The 21,285-nt window shown below is 38.2% G+C and overlaps 5 protein-coding genes across 6 annotated transcripts; 3 read left to right on the top strand and 2 right to left on the bottom strand.

The window, feature by feature from the left end:
* Positions 1-884: 884 nt before the first annotated feature.
* LOC119993201 (F-box protein At5g39250-like) lies at positions 885-2,989 on the top strand. Its single transcript, XM_038840212.1, has 2 exons — positions 885-1,038; positions 1,954-2,989. The coding sequence occupies exon 2, from the start codon at positions 2,050-2,052 to the stop codon at positions 2,797-2,799; it is 750 nt and encodes a 249-aa protein (XP_038696140.1). The 5' UTR covers positions 885-1,038; positions 1,954-2,049; the 3' UTR covers positions 2,800-2,989.
* Positions 2,990-3,499: 510 nt separating this feature from the next.
* On the bottom strand, positions 3,500-8,316 carry LOC119993200 (probable mitochondrial-processing peptidase subunit beta, mitochondrial). Its single transcript, XM_038840211.1, has 9 exons — positions 7,587-8,316; positions 6,636-6,800; positions 6,366-6,503; positions 6,118-6,269; positions 5,894-6,002; positions 5,115-5,213; positions 4,644-4,709; positions 3,982-4,089; positions 3,500-3,828 (listed from the first exon to the last, which is right to left on the bottom strand). The coding sequence occupies exons 1-9, from the start codon at positions 8,247-8,249 to the stop codon at positions 3,742-3,744; spliced, it is 1,587 nt and encodes a 528-aa protein (XP_038696139.1). The 5' UTR covers positions 8,250-8,316; the 3' UTR covers positions 3,500-3,741.
* A 288-nt stretch (positions 8,317-8,604) lies between these two features.
* LOC119992643 (40S ribosomal protein S19-1-like) lies at positions 8,605-10,707 on the top strand. Its single transcript, XM_038839441.1, has 4 exons — positions 8,605-8,774; positions 9,635-9,725; positions 9,860-10,043; positions 10,410-10,707. The coding sequence occupies exons 1-4, from the start codon at positions 8,691-8,693 to the stop codon at positions 10,480-10,482; spliced, it is 432 nt and encodes a 143-aa protein (XP_038695369.1). The 5' UTR covers positions 8,605-8,690; the 3' UTR covers positions 10,483-10,707.
* Positions 10,708-11,404: 697 nt separating this feature from the next.
* Positions 11,405-15,603, bottom strand: LOC119992995 (protein WVD2-like 4). 2 transcript variants are annotated; one of them, XR_005466473.1, is made up of 10 exons: positions 14,507-15,603; positions 14,330-14,375; positions 14,118-14,210; positions 13,903-14,022; positions 13,675-13,773; positions 13,100-13,159; positions 12,893-12,987; positions 11,819-12,279; positions 11,642-11,735; positions 11,405-11,450 (listed from the first exon to the last, which is right to left on the bottom strand). XR_005466473.1 is itself a non-coding variant. In XM_038839856.1 (8 exons), exons 1-8 carry the CDS (start codon positions 15,421-15,423, stop codon positions 12,165-12,167), a joined length of 1,545 nt encoding a protein of 514 aa, XP_038695784.1. In that variant the 5' UTR covers positions 15,424-15,603; the 3' UTR covers positions 11,435-12,164. The 2 variants fall into 2 exon arrangements, 1 of the variants encoding a protein (XP_038695784.1); XM_038839856.1 differs by having other exon boundaries at positions 11,435-12,279.
* Positions 15,604-18,016: 2,413 nt separating this feature from the next.
* Positions 18,017-20,750, top strand: LOC119993494 (UDP-glucose 6-dehydrogenase 1). The gene is made up of 2 exons (XM_038840648.1): positions 18,017-18,145; positions 19,122-20,750. Exon 2 carries the CDS (start codon positions 19,141-19,143, stop codon positions 20,581-20,583), a length of 1,443 nt encoding a protein of 480 aa, XP_038696576.1. The 5' UTR covers positions 18,017-18,145; positions 19,122-19,140; the 3' UTR covers positions 20,584-20,750.
* Positions 20,751-21,285: the final 535 nt, after the last annotated feature.

Genomic DNA, 21,285 nt, shown 5'->3' with positions numbered 1-21,285 from the left:
CATCCCATGTAAGAGATGTCTTTTGTCTCAAACAATCCCAACATGATGGAGATGAAAAATATTAACACAAGTTTGTCTATGAATTATGATCCACCATCATCACCATGTGTGTATCCCTTCATTGGGACCCAAATTCATCCGAACTACAACAGCAGTGCAATTGCTACTTGTAATCTTCTAGTCAATTCAAAAAAAAAATTTCTATAATCTCTCTTCTTTTTTTGGTAAGGCTGATGGTGTGCGAACATTTAACGATGACAACGATCCCAAATGGTGTTAGAAAATTCAACCCAAACACTACAAACCAATATTGGGTCGTCACTTTGTGTTATTAGGGTTAGACCTTTGCTAATATGCGTTGGATTATGCCAATCTGATATAGGATAAAGTCGAGCTGCAATTGATCCTCAATTGACTTATTCAAAAATCTCAACCTTCATCTCCACCTCCAATCGCGGCGGTACTGCTGGCGCCACTGCCGCCTCTGATAGTTTTTTGAATATGCCTCTTGCTCGATGACAAAACCGCAATGTAGGCCAAATAATGACCATCTAATTAAGGATTTTGAAGCGATTGAGGCGATGGCGGATGGATCGAGATAGTAGTTAGGGTTAAAGAGATGTACAAGAAGATTGATGATTAGAGAAAATGTTGGGGAAGGAACCAGAATTTAGTAGATGGTGCTTGTTTGTTTGCTTCTTGAGAAATTAATTTGCCCCGGACATTGAAGGAGATTTCTACAGTACTAATGGGCCAGAAACAACGTGGGTCACTCCTCGATTTTGGGTTGGAAAGCCCATCACGGTCCACTCTTTTCCATGGGCCTGAACATATAAATGTGGGGCGTACAGCAAATCTTTGCAAAACGGAGCCCAAATGGGTAAAAAAACGTAAAGATATACAGAAACCTAGGGTTTTTACCGGTGTCAACGAAACCTAGAGTTATTACCGAGAAATTTGGTGCTTCAGTTTGCGTACGGTCGATGATTCTGCTCCACTCCTCGGCTGTTCCGATTTCTGTCTCCATCTCCATCTTTGGTTTGTTCCCTCTGCCACTCTCTGTCTCTTATATTTACGGATCATATCAACAGTTTTTTTTTTTTTTTTTACCAATTTCAAGCATTTTATATTGGTTCGATCGCATTCATATTAGGGATTCATTTGTTTGATTTTTTTTTCATTAGTCGTATTTAGGCTAATTTTGGTTTTGATCTCTGACGTTTGTGTTAAAAAGGAGACAGAAAATGAAATGAAGAAGGAAAGTCGAATTGGGATTTTGGGATCTGATGGGAATTTTGTTTTCATGGTGCTAATGGATTGCTAGTTTGCTACTGCTTTGCATTAATTAAAGTGAGAAGTTGGTTAGGTAACTAAGGCTACAAGTTGATGTGATCTAAATTAATCCGAGTTTACATACATCTATGCCTGTACATATAGTTTTTGTTTGATTAGTTTGGTATGAAGAGTGAGCCAAAAAGTGTCTTCACATTTCAACTGCCAGCTGCACCTAGTAATTCATGTTTTTTTTTTGTTCTATGTTAAAAATGCATAATTGATGCTCCCTTTTTGTATAAAAGAGATGTATTATTTACTTCACCGTAGATGGCGTTGTAGCCATATGCATGTCCCCATATAGCTCTCTCTTGCACGAGAATTTTATAACGGTGTTTAAAATCTTCAAAGTTAGTCACTTTTCTGTCTTGTGGATCATTATATATGTATGTGTGTTTTATGTTAATGTTGGGAGACTCCTGCCTCTCTAATTATGGAGGTATAAAATACGTGTTTTAAGTGAATTATGATTAGCAGTTATTCTTTGTTCGATTCATATCGTTTTGGTATCAGATTAATTTTTCACATTATTGATTGTTTTGAAGCATATCTGGAATTTAATATGCAATCGTGTGCTCAAGTTACTTCATAACGTCAGATATTTTCATTTTTGTTTTTCAGGGATCAGCTGGAATATATTGTCTGGTCTTTTGATGCTGTAAGTGGTTGCAAGAGCAGGCTGCGTTCTTGTTTTGAATTGTTGTTTGGAAGAATAAAATGCCATGTGAAGAAGTTTTGAAGGCCGTTTTTCCTTTCCTGGATGGCATAGACCTTGCTTCTTGTATGGCGGTTTGTAAGCAATGGAGAGACACTGCACAAGATGATTACTTCTGGAAATGCCTTTGTGCTATGAGGTGGCCTTCAATATGTAAACGACCAAACCCTCCCACTGTAACCTACTACAAACTATACCAGACATTTTATAAACGTCAGCATCGTCGAACTTTGTTGCCGCCAAGGCTTGCAGTTGAGGATTTGGAGTTTTTCATTGATATTTGGACCGAAGATTTGTTGATCTTCTCAGATGTTGTTCCAGGTCCTGTTCTTCAGTCTGGAATTCAGGTCCCACCTTCTGGAATATCTGACATGCTAAGATTTCACCTTGAAGGTCCTGAGTACAAGATGACCTTACCTGTTGAACCTAGGTTCAGAATTCCTTTGAGCCAGACTGTGAGTGTTTCAGTGCTTGTGGGGCGAAGAGATTCCAATAAAGTCGCTTGTATAATTAGTAAGTCTATATTTGATTATGTAGATCGAACATCCTATCGGGCCCTCGCATATGACTACCTTGACTTCTCCCCCTGCTACCCTTTTCTATCTGGGATTCGAGCCTGGATCTCTGTACTTTTCATGGAAGATGGAAATGAAGGAGTCATTGATGTTTTTGGGATCGAAATGGATTTCTGTGATGCCGCGAGCTCTAAGGACGAAGTTCTATGGTTATTAGATATGCTTGATTGGAAGTGAAGGAATCGTTCGCCAGCTGGGCAAAGAACTAGTTCAATCATTAATGTAGTAATTGTTATCCTAAATTGTCAAACTTGAATCATTGTTTAAGCTTCCTGACCTTTACTGGGAAAATGGATGGATGTTTCAATTTCTTCTTGTACAGATCTTTTATATTCTTTATCAGTAAATGAGAACCGTTTTTGTAGTCGGTGCTTGTTTGCCCCAAAACAAGTAACCAAGAAAACGGCTGCGCTAACACGCAACGGCTTTCGCGCTATAATAGACATCCCTTGCTTCTTGTTTGGAAGCCTAGTTTGCAGGACTCCGTTCATTAGCTGATACGGACTTCCGAACCAGATCTTTTCGCTGATGTGATGAATAGGCCAATCGGGGAATAAGACCAGTGAATCGGCTTAGTGGCTCCTGTCTTGTTTTCCTAATCTTTTTCAAGGAAGGAAGAAGCGTCTGGTGACCAACGATTCCTGATTCTCCTGCCTTTCTGCCATAGTCTACACTTGTCTGCCCAAATGGTCGACCTTACCATCAAGTTTGGTCACTCGATCCTCACCTACTCCCTTATTTTCTTTTTGTTCTTCTGCTTCAAATGTCCTAACATTTGATTTCTGTCAAGTTCTTTTTTAAGTTTTTGGCATGCATATGTTGGTATTAATATATTTTTAGGAAAAATGAAATAATGGGAGAGAAGCAAAGCAATTAATTAATTGCCAAAATTAAAAGATTTGCTATAAAGAAACAACAGCTTGTATCTTCAGAAATCAAAGGCCAGATCAGTTAAGACAGGATACTTATTTCTCAACAATACAAGTTACAGGGACAAAGGCTAAAAACTGAATAAAAATAGCCATCTCATCCAGAGGCCTCCTGTAAAGGTTTGCTGCAGAAGTGCAAGACACATGAGTGATGCAGATAAATAATAATGAACAAAAATGGAGATATGAACTAGTAGCGGTTCCAGTAGGTCCTGCGCCTGAACCAGTTGTAGTCGGGCAGTCCCTGGATGGGTCCCAATGCAGCAATTGCTATATCCTGGCAACCATCACAAAGGAAGAGCTTTAGAGTTTAGAATACCAAAGAAATTAAGGGACCCCAATAATCATTAAAGAGAGCCATTTAACAGGATACACAGAGAGAAACAACAATATGTAAACTACCAATTTGAAGTTGGATTGTTATTCATACCCTGTCAAAAATAAATCTGTTTGCAACACGTTTGATGGTGCTTGCATCAACTGCATCAATCCTAGCAAGCAACTCAGCAAATGGTATTCTTCTACCGTATGTAAGCAGCTGCATTCCAAGCCATACCAAGGTAAGTAAGGGTCAAGAAGAGATGATTTAAGAGCAGGAAAAAAAATCACATCTACTTAGTCTGCTCTTATTACCATCAGTGAAGCCAATTATCACGACCATTTTAACTAAAACTCGTCATGTCATTTGTGAATATCTTACAGTAGATTTGGTATACAAAGCCAGTAGACCTTGGACCTCAAACCAAACCTTAATTATACAGGCTATTTGGCGGTTAGGGAACTAGCAGGAGTTGCTCCTAACAAAATGATGTCTTGGCGCACAGTGGCCACCAACACACCACGTCAGGAATGAGGTGAGAAGTTAATAGTCAGAGAGCCTGCAGGGAGTGAGTTGGTGTTGACTACAGCTAAAACATCAAAAAAAATCTGGAAGGCCCAAGCGTTCACGCAAAAGGAATTCACTTCCTTCTACGAAATACTCTCAATAAATAATTTAGTTACATAAATATTATATGAGCCACAAGGGAGATTTACAAAGAATAAATAAACAAGCAAATAAAAAGATTAGTAAACAAGTTAGCATTAATATACCTGACGCCCTATGTCTTCAGCCACAGAACTTGTCCCATCAATATGAAGCAACAGAGAGGATTTCAACTGCCAAACAATTAAGTGTGCATTGAGATACACAGGAAAAAAAAATGGCTTATAGTTTTTCCTTTTTTCTTCTCTCTGTGAAGATACAAAGATTGGCTAATAGTTGAAAAAGGAAACAATAACACATACGTGAAAACACTGATATAACATGCATGCACCTATTAATTGCCAAAAGATATGCTCAAGTCAAAGAATAGAATAGATCTCCAGAAATAATAATTGTGAGATTGGAATTTTGCTAAACCAAGGAAACAGTTCTTCACATGATATGCAGAAAGAAACATTTTTTCATTTGGAAAAAAATTATGTAAGAGGAGGGGGTTGGTCCATACTCCATAGTATCACATCACCAATCAATATCAACAAAAGATATATCACGTGTCATAGGTAACGACTGGCACCTACCTGGTTACGAGCCCGAGTAACATCAGCATCGGAGACTCGATAAGCCAATTTAGTTGTCTCGTACATGATTGCGTAAGCTAAATCATCCAAGCAATCCGGCTGAAACAAAATACCAAAATTAAGGTTCCATTACGACAAGAAGATATTAATGTTCTATCATCCTTTTCAAGTCTTCACTCCTTTTGCCTTTGGGAAATCATAAAATTTTATACTATAAGACAGCCTCCAACATTTACCCCTTCCGAGATTAAAATCACCACCTTTCTATACAATTTACTGAGATGGATTTAATTTCTCCACAGAATACAATGGAAAAATATACCTCAATTGCTATATAGTAGAAATAAACCCTATCCGCAAAATACAACGGAAAAATATACCTAAACCTTGCTTCTGCTATGGCAGAAATCCAGACCATTTTTTTAATGGACAGCAGAAATGCCACTCAAGTAACTCAACCAGTAAAACCTAACCATTACTGCCACTATCGGGCTCTCAATATCGATTCTAGATGTCTCATTCGTAATCTCAACAGAGAACAATTTCATACAAGCAAAAAACTGAAGGAAAAAAAATCTTGAATAAGTGGAAAACGTCTACACACACACACACTGCAAAATTTAACAATTTTCAGCAAGACTTAAATGCTTCCAAAATATTAAATATTCATCCATAGAATAAGGTTTTCATCTCAACATCTTGTCGAAAGACATGTATAGTATGACTTTACATATGCTATACATTTGGTCTATAAAACATTTTAAAGGTAGTGATCTCACCTTAGCCACTGCATATATGCCAAACAGGCCAGTGTCTTTGTAATTGGTGTTGAAAGCCATCATGCTTTCTGCCACCTCATTTATGGCAACCCTTTGCACCAACTCAGAACTGCAGGCAGGATGAAAATCTAATCAATGCACGCATTACAAGAAAATAGACTCGTATGCCAGTAGTAGAGTACTTCAAGCCCCAAAAACGAAAGAAAACGCAGAAATAAGCTCACCCCATGTGCTTTCCACCTCCTGCACCTTTATTCCAAGAGCCCAACATAGCCTGCATGACCATCAGAGCAATAGAATCTGGATCGGTCCATGCAGCTCCTTCAAATGCAACTGCGAATTGAGCTAGAGGAATATCATCATCAATAATCCTAACCTGATTTTCACACCAACAAACCAACATTATTATACCCAGAGATAGAAAGCCTTCCACACATATTGATGTTAGACCTACACAAGTTACTTTTTGTACCTCAGAGCCAGTAAATACAGCTGGTTCCTTAGCAATTAACTGAGAAGTTGAGGTTGAATCATCAGATAATTTGGTGAATAATTTCTTTACTTGTTCAACAACCTCCTCATGCTTAACGGCTCCTGAAGCAGAAATCACCTGAAATTGAAGTCCCAACAAAATACCCATACTAAAAATCTCATAAGCAAGAAGTGATCCCCTAAAGGCAAAGATCCTCCAAGTGTTATGGCCTTCATCAACAAACGCAAAATAAATAAATTGTTTTATTACCATTCTGGGAGCAGTGTAGTGTGTTTGTATATACTTCTCAAGATGGTCTTTGGTTATTGTCTTAATATTCTTAGCTGGACCCAGAATAGTTCTACCCAATGGAGTGTACTGGAAAGCAGTTGCATGCAAATGGTCAAAAATTACTTCCTCCGTTTGCCCTTCAACCTACAACAGTTCCACAAAACAAAAACCTTTTAACAGAAGTAATTAGCAAAGATACATAGCAATAAAGCAAAGGCAAAGTATGAATGTAGTCCAACAAACAATATCGAGCATTTCAATTAATGAATACTTGAGATCATTACAAACAGGTACTTCACACAGAAACTGATATACTCTTAGAATAAATCGGAGCATAACAGTAAAAATGAATACTCTATCTAACTTTATTGAATTCAGAAGATATAAAAAACTGAACATGGCATTGGTTATATAAGACCCAAGTCACAGCAATCCTCACACTTTTAACCAAACTCACTAAAGCAGCTCCCTCCAACAAAGCTATAAATCCCAAACAACACTAGATGAAGTTAGCAGCAACCTATCATTTATATTCAAATAGTATGCCTACTATTTTTTTTCCCTGTTCTTTTCGCAAACTCAAATCAACAACAATTCTCATAGTTATAAGGAAAGGACAAATGCTTGGTCCCATCAATCAAAAGTCTACAATCTTCACAGCATGCAAACTAAACAATTTGACCACAAGGTATCAATAAATTGCCCAACAACTCAAGTCTGCAGCTTTAGAAAGAGTGTCAAAATTCATAAGAGTTGAGAAAACAACGACCTTTTCGATCTGCAACCCTTACCTCAGACAAATAAAATAAACACAGTAATCCATGTCAATAGATACAACCAATATAAAAATTCTAAAAATAAACCAGTTAGACGAATCCTAAAGTCTAAAAAGTAAGTCTTCAAATATAGCACCAATATACAGCATGTTACCTCAGCCATTTCCCTCAAAATCACATCCCTCTCTCGGTTGATCCTGCGCTCATCGAACTCGGAGTTCTGCAATATATCAGACAAGATGTCAAGTGCATTGTTGACATCCTTATCCATAACCTTGGCGTAATAGGTGGTCTGTTCTCTTGATGTATACGCATTCAAATGACCTCCCATGTTCTCGATCTCCTCCTCAAGGTGGTTCACGGTCCTCCTCTTCGTCCCTTTGAAGATCATGTGCTCCAAAAAATGCGCTGTACCATTAGTCTCCTCGGTCTCAAATCGCGACCCTGCATCGATCCAGACCCCAACTGAGGCAGTCTTCGAAGCAAGAGTTGACTCAGTTGCCACACGCAGACCATTGGGGAGTATTGTGACGCGAGTCTCCGGCGCCGAAAGAATGTGCGTGTGAGATGTGAGGGTCGGGATGGGCGATCCATATTTGAGGAACTTCGGGTCCTGCTGTTCGAGTCTCTTGAGCTTGTATTTCACCTCCTCTGCAATTATATCGTAAGGCATCGTAGTTGCCTCAGCGGGGACAGCTGAAGGCTGTGTCGTAGCGATTGATGAGGCGGTCGAGGAAGATCGGACCGCGGTGGATAGCATAGCTGGACTAAGCTTACGCGCCCGGTAGGATTGGGTTAGAAGTTGCTTGAACGCCATGGCTGGATTTGGTCTTGGCGTCTCTCTCTGTTTAGGGTTTCAGAGATGAGGAGTGAATACTAAATAGGATTGAAAGCTCCTTGAACCATCTTGAGGTGAGGAAGAGATGAAACGGTGTCGCTTCTAAGAGACACGTGTATAGCATAGAGCATAGCAAGCTGTAGATTTTTTAAGAGCGCTGAGATCAACAATGGGCCGGCAAAAAGGGAGCCCAAAAATTTATACGCTTATTAAAAGTAAGTTTCAGGCTTTCAGCCCATAAGTATTTTATAGCCCACGATTAATTTGTTCAATAATGGGCCGGCGAGTCAACCCATTGGACCATGGTGGTATATAAACGCATACCAAATTCCTCTCAAACCCTAGAGAGCAGAGAGAGCCGGCCTTCACCCTCATCGGCTGCAAAGTCCAAGGTTTTCTCTCGGGTTTCTTAGTGCGGCAATGGCGACGGCAAGAACTGTGAAAGACGTCTCACCTCACGAATTCGTGAAGGCCTACTCTGCTCACCTGAAGCGATCTGGGAAGGTAAATCCACTTTCAGATTTTGATGTAACTGTTAATGCAACAGTTAGAGAAGAATTAAGAGCTTTTGTCTGTAATGATACTTATAACCTGATTTGTTGTGTGGGATTCATACGCTTACTATATTGTGTTGAATTTGTATGTTCACTGTAATATGTAGATAATAGTAGATATGTATATTAACGTTTGATTCTTCAAATTGGTTGTCACAAAAACATTTGATTCATTCGATTTGTTGGTGTCTTTGTGATGTAAGTGATTTTATGTTGCTTTGTTATAGGTATTGTTCTGCTAGCGAAGTTGCATGTCTAGTTTATATGTATGGCTTATATGCATGATTTGTTTGCACTCTGCTGTATTTTTGGTTACTCGGTTGCTAATACATCGAAATGTCACTTTGCTGGGTCAGTGCTACTGACAATCAGTTGTCTAATTTTATATTGTCTCTCTTAAAATTTCATGCAAGTCTGTAGACTAGTAGGGATTTTTCTACCGGTGGCGTGGTGATGACTTTATGAGAGATTGAGACTGTGAGACCAAGGCTTGTTATATATAATATATGTACATTTGTTTAAAACTTTCACTGTATGGTTGCATTTTGTTTTGATCAGAAAACTCTCTGTGTTATCTGTCTAAAGCATGAAATGTATAAGTTGATGAAATCATGGTGTTTTTATTCTTTGATTTATTTACCATCTAGTTGGTTAATGTGAATGTGCTGTATTTCTTAGATTCAGCTTGGCTTTTTTTAATATGGAAACGAGTTATTTTCATATATCTTTGGAATCTAGGTGTGTTATTATTATTATTACAGTTTTTGAGAGTTTATGTTGCAAATATTATTGGGCTTGTCTTTTTTACAGGTTGAGCTTCCTTCATGGACTGATATTGTCAAGACTGCTACGTTTAAGGAGCTTGCTCCTTATGATCCTGACTGGTATTATGTTAGAGCTGGTAATGCTCTTTTCTTATCCTGTATTTATATATGTATTGCATGCATGTACTTGCATTATGATTATTTGCTTGTTTTGTCAATTATCCATTGGTAACTTATGGATTCATGTGCTTTTATCTCCTGATGGTTGCAGCCTCCATGGCTAGGAAGATCTACTTGCGAGGAGGTCTTGGTGTCGGTGCCTTCCGCAGGATTTATGGAGGCAGTAAGAGGAACGGAAGCCGTCCTCCCCATTTCTGCAAAAGCAGTGGAGCAATAGCTCGCCACATCCTTCAACAGTTGGAGCAAATGAGTATTATTGAAATTGAACCCAAGGGGTGAGCTCAAAGCCCATTTATTCCTTGTGATTTTATCAGTGACTTCATCAGTTTTATTAAATTGCTCGATGAGGATATGTTAGTTGAATTGATTGACTAATTCTGTGGTAAAATGCATCTTCTATGTCCCCTTTTATTCCTTGAGGAATTTGTATTTACATTTCTCTAGGCTTTCTTTGATTATGACCTCATGATTGAACCAGTGACTTTCTTGAGTATAATTTACATGTTTCGGGTTCGGCCTTAACCTTTGACCTTACCTTTAGAATGTTTGTCAGTCCAGACTCCAGAGCTTGATGCCCCAGTTATTACACAGGTTCTTTGATAATGCTCAATTTATTTACTGTTTCTTTTGTCGTGCAACAGAGGAAGGAGGATCACATCCAGCGGAAGAAGGGATCTTGACCAGGTTGCTGGGCGCATTGCAGTTGCTGCTTGAATCAATCATTTTACTGGCCTATATTGGTCTTATGTATTCTTGTTTTAGTAGGTTGAGACTGTAAGAACAGAAATTATGTGAGAAATTTTTGTTCCTTACTGTTGGGTTATTTTAAAGGTGAATTTGTTCCGCTTTTGTGCTTTTAGCCGTTGACAATTTTTGTTGCAATTTTATCAGTGTTTTTATATCAGAAATGAATGGTCGATGGTTTCCTTTATCTATTAATTACATTTCTTTGTTTCAAGTTACTGTTTTCGCACTTGGTTTCAAGTTATTTCAGCATGTATCGGTTCCCAAATGGACCATTCTATGCAAGGAATTTAAAACAAAGAATTTCTGTGAGGCATACAACCTAACAAATCTTGCTAGCTGTGGCCTAGGAAGCACGGACACTTCTAAAATGAAGAAGTGTCCGTTTCGGACACGTGTCCTGACCGTGTCTTGATTTTGGTCAACTTTTTAGAAGGAGGACACGGTGGGGACTCTCCTGGACACGTTTTTGGCTCTCTCTCAGTTGGAAAACAAGGAACAAGGACAAAAGGGGTAAATTTCTTAGGCTCTTTTTCTCTTTGAAGGAGTTGTTATTTTATGTCCCACTCACCATGAGATTCTTACATATAAAAGTCAAGTCTGATGTGGTGTGTCTACCTTGAAACCTTTGTTCTTTATTGTTGGTCAATAGATGTCCTTAACCTAGTTTCCATTCATGAATGCTCGTGCAAGGAAAAAAAATGGCATTTATTTTTTACTCTTTTATAATTTGAAAAAAATACCTAGAAATATATTTAATAAAATCAAGCATTATGCAATTCAAAAATATTTGTTTATGTTAATTTTTATATAGGATATATATATTTTATATACATCTACGTATGCGTGTCCTACAAAATTTGAAATTCCCATGTCGGAGTGTCCGTGTCCTGTTGTGTCCCGTGTCCGTGTCCTGGTCCGTGTCGGGGCTTCCTATGCTGTGGCCATGTAAAAAAGCACTTATAAGGAGTGGTAAAACACTAAAACCACAAGCTATTAGAGTTCACAAACAGTCGAGATTTTCAAAAGAATCACCGCCTCTTGTAGCCTTAGCAGTGACAATGCTATTTGTAAGCTCTAGTGCAGGAGGAATTGATATCTATTGGGGTCAGAAGTGAAATGAAGGTACCTTAGCAGACTTGTGCCACTAACTACGAGTATGCTGTCCTAGCTATCAGAATAGGCCAGGGGTTTCCATGCTGAGCAAAACCAAAGGAATAGATCTGCAGAAGTACAAGCCTCTTCATGCAAATTTAGTCCAAAATTTGATTTCTAAACATCTCATTGTCTGAGCAGGAGACATTACCGCAACAAGATTTTCGGTGAAGACTGCCTTCTTGTCAAGTCGAACTGTCGAAGCTATTCTGATATAAAATGAAAACAAATTGAGGACAAATGGAGAATTCCATATATTGAAAACAAGGATGCTTATATAATGAAAACAAATTGCGAACTCCATATATTGAATGCACTGCACAGGTAATAGAAAGAACCATTGCCAGGAAAGTTGCAACCAAATTGGTTGCTTCGTATACAAGATGTTTGTCAAACAATTATCATATTTGGGAGTTTTGGGGATGGGAAAGAAGAGCCGAAGGATTGTTGACAAAATTCAGCGATTAATACTAAAAGAATTTTGATGCCTCGATAAGCTATTGTTCGAAAGTGAAGGTACTCAAGTCACTCCATGATGGGCAGCACTTCATTCTCTTATGTTGAGGTATGTGAAACTTTGGATCTCTGGGAATGGTTGGATGCTTCAACGACCTTCATCAAACCGAAAAAAGAAAAAAAAAACAATATGATTATTGGACACTAGCTCAGAAGAACAAGACCAGGAAATAAGGAAAACAAGCATTTCATCAGCTGATTACAATTGCATGACGAAGTGTTTTGCACCACCGCTCACAGTTTAAAATGCAATGCAGCAGAAATGCTGGAAAACATTGCTCGGGCAGGTGCGTTGACAAGATAGATCACACTTTTAAAAATAGGAAACCCAATTAAACTCGCACTTCCTTATGCATATTTGAAAAATTAAAGTTCATTCTCTTCAAACAGAAGGTTATTATTCTTGTACCAGTACAAATACAGGCCAAAACATAGAAAAATAATGGACTTATTAATACCATCTAAAGGGTCTGGGCTCAAAAGAAGGGTTTCTTCCTAGGATCATCTACCAATAAACTTAACTTACTGAGGATGACCTTAGCATGCTTATTTTGCAATGTTTTTTCTTAAAAAATGAGCAGAAGCAATTGAAAAGCAATACCAGACATCCTAAATCTTCAAATTAGCACCAGTTCTAAAGGTGCAAAAGCTAAAGACAGCATCAGGAGTTAAGTACCTAAAATAGTTTACAAAACAACGCAAAGTTTACCTTCTAGGAGCAAAAGGTCTGTCAAAATAAGGCATGGGCTGTGCTTTTGGTACAAGCTCCTTTCTCAACCTTCTTATTTCTTCCTCTTCTGCCAACTATAAGAAGGAACTACGATTATAAGTATTTAAACATTAAAGCACAAATTGGCAAAACCAGAAAGCAACAATATTTAAAACCACACTTGATACCAATATTCAAGCCATGTACCTTTTGCTGTCTCTCTCTTTCCATCTTGTATCGCTCGATAAGGTTCATCTTCTCCGCAACCTGATAGCACTCCCACAAACACAAGTTAGTTATACTCATTGATTACAACACACTGAAATATACTGATTGTTCTAGGAAATTGTCATCAGTCAGAGGTTGTAGTATAAAAGAATGAAAACTGGAAATGGATTCTCCCCTTGAATTACCCTGCTTTCGTTTCCCTAATATTTCGTGAGTTGCTTCAATTATTATATGGTAGAAATTGGAAAAATCTAGGAGCAATAGAGTTTCTTAGACAGTTTAAGCACTTATTTTTACGTCAAACTGGAAAAAGAACGAAACTGGAAATGGATTCTCCCCTTGAACTACCTGCTTTCATTTCCCTAATATTTCATGAGTTACTTCAATTTTTTTGGGGTAGCAAATTGATAAAATCTTGGAGCAATAGAGTTTCTTAGAAAACAGTTTAAGCAGTAATTTTTACGTCAAAATAAAAGCCCCAAAATATTTCCTGTATACCACCAACAGAACATGTGCACATGTCAGCTTAAGCTTCAGAGACAAAATTAGGGAACCTGTTGGTCAAATTCAGAACGCTCCTCTGCTCGGATATCGCTGTGGAGCTTCAGGTCAACAGGCCTTGTACATTCTTTCACTTGAGGTTTAATTAGAGACTGAAATATTAAGGAACAAGTTAGCGCAACTGAACAGCACAAACAAATCTGCAAGTAAATGGCTTCTCATATTGATTGGATTAGTTCATTATGCATTGGTGACTTCTCCACTTATCCGAATAGCCTTACCTCTGGTTCATCTGTTGTCCATGGAAGGCCTTGTGCAATAGGAATCCGCTGCCTCTCCTGCTCTATCATCATTTCTTGCAACTTCTTCATAAACCCCTCCTCCTTCATTCTTCCCCTTTGCTATAATGAGAACAAAAACACCAAAATCAAAATGACTATCAGAGCAAAACAAGGTGTCCCGTTCAATGAACGATTTTACTTTAAGCCAAATTTACCTCTGTCCTCAACTTGAAGGGCTTTTGGGATGTGGCTCTGAGCTGATTTTTCTTCCATCTTCTTCCGCCCATTGTTCCACAGGATTCAGAGCTCTAAAGAATCTCACATGGATACAAAATTTCATCAGTAAAAGAAACATAAACCCATCCATTGGCAACAGCCAACTCCAACAATAAATGAAAGAATAAATATGAACTAAATAAAAACTTACATTTCTTCGACTTCTCTGTCCCCCACTAGAACTCCTGCTTGAGATACTGAAACTCAAAATTATAGCAGGGCAAACCAATGAGAAATAAAATTTAGAAAAACAAATATAAAGGAAGCCATCAATCATCAACCAAACTTAGTGCTATGGTCAATCAAGTAATTCATTATTAACACCAACCTTCCTCGGCTGTTATCCCATGAAGAAGATACCGAAGGAGGTGAGCCCAAACCAAGATTCTCCGATGTCAGGATGATCTCAGATGGGCAAAATGAAGAAGACGAGACCTGTGTCTCAGAAACCTTAGGCGGTGGTTGCAATCCTGGTAATGCCCATTTGATTGGCTTCTTCCTGTCGTCTTCTGGCTCCTTCTCTTCCTTCTTCTCATCGGATTCCTCTGACTTTGGTATTGAAAGAAGCTTCTCAAAGGCCTTGACCAAATGCAACACTTTCCCAAATTCAGGCACACTACTTCTTGCTTCCTCAAGCAACTTATCCCTTCTCCTCTTAATTTTAGAACTACCTGTTTGACTCGACTGCTCAACCTCGGATGAAGGATCAGGATTATCAAATCCATATCCACTGTCAATCTCGTAACTTTGAGCGAATAACTCCTTCTCAGTCACTTCTTCAACTTCATTCCCAGCTCTTTCGGAGTCCTTCCCTGAGTCTGACATCACCTCACCATTCTCTTCAGCACCATTACGGTTCTTGAAGAAATCCTCCTGTGATGCCCTCAATGTCTTATAAGCCACCGAAATACACTTCTTCATATCACTTCCAAATCTCTCTTTGTCCTTGCAATCAACTGCTGAATTTTCCTCGGCTTTCGCGTTCTTCGAATTCCTCTTCGCCACAACGAATTTCCTCTCCCTGATCTTGTTTCTCGGAGAATAAGGAGCCGGATTAGGGTTCCTGGACGCGGATTTCAGAGATTTTGCAGATTTGGTTAATGGAGACTTAGTAGATTTTGGGCCAGGGATTGAATAAGAGACATTAGGGTTTGAATTCTCCAAGCACGAATGAATCCTGGATTTTGAACCGTGTGTGTCTTTCACTGGAGTCGCCAATTTCCCGGTCTTGGCCACTGAATACATTATTTACTACAGAAGAAACAGAACTCGCCAAATCTAAACTGAAAATTAGGGTTAGATGAAGAAGAAAAAGGAGAGAGAGAGCGTTGAGTTTCTGTTCTTGAGCGATAATTCTCTCTGTGATGAATTGATGAATAGATGTGCGCGAGGAGGAAAAAGGAACGTTAAGTAGGGTTTGGGACGCTCTCTGCGTAACGGCTAGTTGCTTCGGGGTGACTGTTTATATCCGCTGGATAAATATTTAAACTTTGGAATGAACTTTAACCGTTAGATTGGGCTGATCTAACAAGGGTCGGTGGCGATGTCTTTGACTAACCTTAAAGCTGGGCCGGGCCGGCCCGAGAAACGGAAAAGTTGTAATCCCCAAGTAGAAGCTCGGCCCGGGGTATCAGACTATCAGTCATTTCGGGTCCAACTTTGGACGGAACAAATTACTGAATCAGGCCGAAGAGATTGGTTTACACATCCATATGGGCCATAATTATACAACGAAAGCCCATGGACCACTCATCAAAGTGAATTCAGCTCAGCTAAGCCCATGGCCTATTCATCAAAGAAAATTGAAGTAGTGTGTTTTTGAAGTTGCGTTAATTGCTTCTGGGGCTTGATTTGGATACTGGAGTCCAATATCATACCATTTTTATGTCCATCACCATACAAGCCCAACAAATTGTCTTCAAGATTTTTTTCCCCATAAATAATACTTGCATTAGGTGTTCAGTGGGTTCAATTATCACAATTGATACCTTGTTTTTATAACCGATAGATCGCACTATACAAGTTTGTCTTATGTACATCCGATATGGGCCTAACTCGACACTATATAAGTTTGCATTTTGAACATCTGATATGGGTTTAAACTCGAGCCGTCAAACCCGCATGCACATAAATTTTTCATCTGACAAGGTAAATTGAACCGAAATCTAACACGTGACCACAAAAGTATTGTTTTTCGAGTGAATCGGATCCACCGACTATGCTATTATCCAAGCGGTTGACAATCGATACCCTGATTGTTTTTTTTTTGGTCTGGGTCCGAATAGTTATTCCATGTGTTTTTTATGTACTCGTGTGTGCTTTATGAGTAGTCATCATGGCTAAAGAGCAATAGCTTCAAAGTCACTCGACATTTCCCCATAACTCAAGCAAGTCCATTCTTGGTTTTGAAGTATTGCTTGCATGCTTTACCAAAACTGTACTACCATTTTGTTTAGTCATGAGTCAAATGCACATGAAATTGATTGCTTATGTTTATAAAAAAAGCACTAATAATTAATTAAATGAATATTTAAAGCTAGTGTGTTTAACCAATGAATTGCTTATTTGGTAAGGATGTGAGTGTTTTTTTGTCTCAACTGTCCCAAATATTGAAATTAATACATATGATTTCATATGGATCACGCAGGACATGTGGAGCTGACAATTTCACATAGACCGTATGTGTTCACCTCAATATTTATGAAAAAAATATTGGAATCCTTAATATTTTCGTTTGATAAGTGTTTAAAGGGTAATTAATTAGGGTACGTTCCACTCCATACCTTACCAAACATGTAAAATACTCTAAAATTTTCCTTTTATAATTAATCAATTAATATTTGTTGTGAGTATTTAATGTGCATATTGTACTACACATTTAGGTTGACCAAAATTAGCTCTATATGACATATGCAAATATAAAGAGTAAAAATGATTTTTAGACTCCTTTTTCTAAATTTGTAAAGAAATGATTATCCTATTTTAGACATAATTATTCAATTTTATGGATTAGAATTTAGTATTTATAATTTTTTTCCCAAAATTTACAATATGCCAATATTATGAATACTAAAATACACAATCATATATTTTAATTAATGATTTAACATAATTTTATGGTAGAATTGGAGCCCCCTACAGGGATGGCAACGGGTCGGGTACCATTGCAATTAGTGAATATCAAAACTGTTTCCATTTAAGGTACCCAATATCAAAATCATTCTAAAACCGTTTAAAAAACCATTTAAATTTTCAAAACCGAAACCGTTTACCATTTAACTTTTTTTTTTCTATAAATGTATAATTCAATTTCTTAAAAAATAATATGACTTATCATTTTGTTATAGTTTGAATATATAATTTATAATTCTATTATTTTATTTTATTTAATATGCTCAATCATGTTAAAATTTAGCATCCTAATAATATACATTTATATAGATGATTTATAATTTTATTACTATAATTTACTTTTTTAATTAAACGGTTCGGGTATCCTAAATCCGGCATTAAAAATCAAACCCGACCCTAAATCGTAACGGGTTTGAAAATCAAAACCAAAACCGTTTTCAAACCCTATAGGATCGGTTTTGGGTTTTAAATGGATCGGGTATTCTACGGATAATGTTCGGATCAAGTTTTTTTGTCATCCCTAGGCCTATCCCTATTCACTTGAATAATGTGAGTTCAACTCAGTAGCTGAATAATTGAGATGCCAAATCGCCGGGATCTTTATCATTTTTTGTTTTCTATTTGAACTGATTTTACCATTATACCCTCGTACATCTCTCCTCCACCTGCCCATGTAGAGCTTAGAAAGTGACTGACCGCCAAATATATTAAGAAATGAAATTCGGAGGGTCAGATCTGGGATTTCGATTGTCTATATAAACCCCCACACCCCTCTCTGTTTGGAGCCATACGGTTACATTTACATCATCTTCTTCTCTCTCTGGTCCTAAAGCAGGTATATTCATTCTTTTATACTGGATTCATGATGTGTTATTGTCTATTGATCTCATTGTTGTTTTACGAATAGTCGTGATTCTTTGACAATGATAGCAAGTTCGTTTTGTGTGTTTTGGAGCTGATGGAACTGTTGATTCGTGTGATTTTGATTCACGATCTGTGATTTTATTTCTTGAATTTCGAATTCATCGATGTTTGATCTTGAATCTAGCTAGTATGATATTGGATCTTCGTTCAAGCAATGTCAATTGTGTGTAATTGTGTGGAATCATTGCGACTCATGTGTGCATGTGGTGGAAATGCTAGATCTGTTGATAATTTGGCTTCGAATATTGTGGATCTGTGATCTTTGTAGCATTTTTAGATTCTGATTCGACTGGAATACATCAGTAATGACATAAGTATTCGTGCTCTGTAGTTTACTTTGTGTTGCGATAATGAACTTCGAGATTCTTTGAGGGTTGGATATGTATTTGAAAATAAAGGTGCAGAGAGCCTTTCAAATTTAGACAATTTTTGTTGATTCACTTTTTACCTGAAGAGGAGTGTTTGTAATGATTTTCCTTGTTATAGCAAATTTTAAGTATTTTTATCCCCTCTTGTATGTTTTAGATTGAAATAAAACATAGGATGGAGGATCTAAAGCTAAGGCTTCTATAAAACCAAATTGCATGTGTGTATCTGTAAATTCATAGGTGCAATCTAGGGAGCAGTCATTTTGTGCAAGATTGACATTGAAACAAACAGTGAATGAGAAAAAAAATAAAGATAAATTTGTATAATTGTATCATTTGTAGTTTCAAATCAAAGAGATCATGCTTAAATCCGTAACCATCTTTTGTTTGCCTCATAAGAAGATACTGTGAATTTTGAGTCACTTGGTAGAAACAAATTGTTTGCTTTTATGAAATCTTGAGATAGTTTGCTTTATCTAGTCTTTTTTTTTTACTATTTATGTATATGTCTATCATCAGATTGTATTATAAAAGCAAAATGGTGAAGATCTGTTGCATTGGAGCTGGATATGTTGGAGGGCCTACTATGGCCATCATTGCATACAAGTGCCCAGACATCGAAGTAGTTGTTGTTGATATCTCAGTTCCTAGGATCACAGCATGGAACAGTGAGCAGCTTCCCATCTATGAACCAGGTCTGGATGGTGTGGTGAAGCAGTGCCGAGGCAAGAACCTCTTCTTTAGCACTGATGTAGAGAAACACGTCTGTGAGGCAGATATAGTTTTTGTTTCAGTCAACACCCCAACCAAAACCCGTGGTCTTGGAGCAGGCAAGGCTGCAGATCTAACATATTGGGAAAGTGCAGCGCGCATGATTGCAGATGTGTCGAAATCCAGCAAAATTGTGGTTGAGAAATCAACAGTTCCTGTCAAAACAGCAGAGGCAATTGAAAAGATTCTGACTCACAACAGCAAAGGCATCAAGTTTCAGATTCTCTCAAACCCAGAGTTTCTTGCTGAGGGAACTGCTATCCAAGATCTGCTTAACCCTGATCGAGTTCTTATTGGAGGCAGGGAAACCCCAGAAGGCCAAGAAGCTATCAAAGCATTGAAGGATGTCTATGCTCATTGGGTCCCTGAAGAGCAGATTCTGACTACCAATCTATGGTCTGCTGAGCTTTCCAAGCTAGCTGCCAATGCCTTCTTGGCCCAGAGGATTTCCTCTGTTAATGCCATGTCCGCTCTCTGTGAGGCGACTGGTGCTGATGTTGCTGAGGTTGCTTATGCAGTCGGTAAGGATTCAAGGATTGGTTCCAAGTTCTTGAATTCAAGTGTTGGATTTGGTGGGTCCTGCTTCCAGAAGGACATCTTGAATCTGGTCTACATCTGTGAGTGCAATGGCCTTCCTGATGTAGCTGAATACTGGAAACAAGTCATCAGGATCAACGATTATCAGAAGAGCCGATTTGTGAATCGCGTTGTCTCGTCTATGTTTAACACAGTTTCAACTAAGAAGATTGCAATTCTGGGATTTGCCTTCAAGAAGGATACTGGAGACACTAGGGAGACGCCTGCCATTGATGTGTGCAAGGGTCTGTTGGGAGACAAGGCAAGGTTAAGCATATACGATCCACAGGTCACTGAGGACCAGATCCAGCGGGACCTTTCAATGAACAAGTTTGATTGGGATCATCCTCTCCACCTCCAACCCATGAGTCCCACCACTGTGAAACAGGTGGCCGTGGTTTGGGATGCCTATGAAGCAACCAAAGGTGCCCATGGTCTCTGCATTCTTACCGAGTGGGATGAATTCAAGAGTCTTGATTACAAGCGCATCTACGACAACATGCAGAAACCAGCTTTTGTATTTGATGGTAGGAACGTTGTGAATGGAGATGAGCTGAGGAAGATTGGCTTCATTGTCTACTCCATTGGTAAGCCATTGGATGCATGGCTCAAGGACATGCCTGCTGTTGCATGAGGGGTACATCAATCTGCTATATTTTGGTTTTGTCAGTTAAATCATAGTTTGTCTTCTTGATTTTGATTATTTACTGTGGACCAATGTAATTGCCTGCGAGCCATGTTTTTGGTTTTTTATGAATTAAGTTCATTAAAAGAGTGAAATAAATGAAGTTACTGAGATATTTACATGTCCATAACAATAATCAATTTAAACTAAACTAGCCGTTGCACATTAACCCACGATCTGGAAGAAATTATTATGAATGTCTACATTGAACAAAAGTGGTTTCCTAGGACATTCTAACTTACATGTGGGATTTCAACTTTGCATAGTTGCTCACTTTGTGATGAGTTCAATTAGGACAAGTGAATTGTTTCAAAAACCCATCCAAACCTTTGGGTTTGGCAGGTGTATGGTAATCATACTAGCCCAACAAGGTTTAATCATCCTCGGAGTTATGAGTTCATCCATAAATTTTCATGGGTTTGTTTGATCATCCCCGCCTTCCCGGAGGCATGAGTCATACATGAATTTTCATGGGCTTGTTTGGCATGTTGTGAGTTAATATGTAGCTCGATGAATTTAGCCAGTGCACACTCGAAAGATAGTGACTGTGAGTTCCACCGTATATTCCTGGAGTCATTGGCTCATACATGAATTTTCATGGGCTTGTTTGGCATGTTGTGAGTTAGTATGCAACTCGATGAATTTACACAA

The sequence above is a fragment of the Tripterygium wilfordii genome, chromosome 23 (genome assembly GCF_013401445.1).
Source record: "Tripterygium wilfordii isolate XIE 37 chromosome 23, ASM1340144v1, whole genome shotgun sequence".
NCBI classification, from domain to species: domain Eukaryota; kingdom Viridiplantae; phylum Streptophyta; class Magnoliopsida; order Celastrales; family Celastraceae; genus Tripterygium; species Tripterygium wilfordii.
This window is presented reverse-complemented; position numbering and strand designations above follow the sequence as displayed.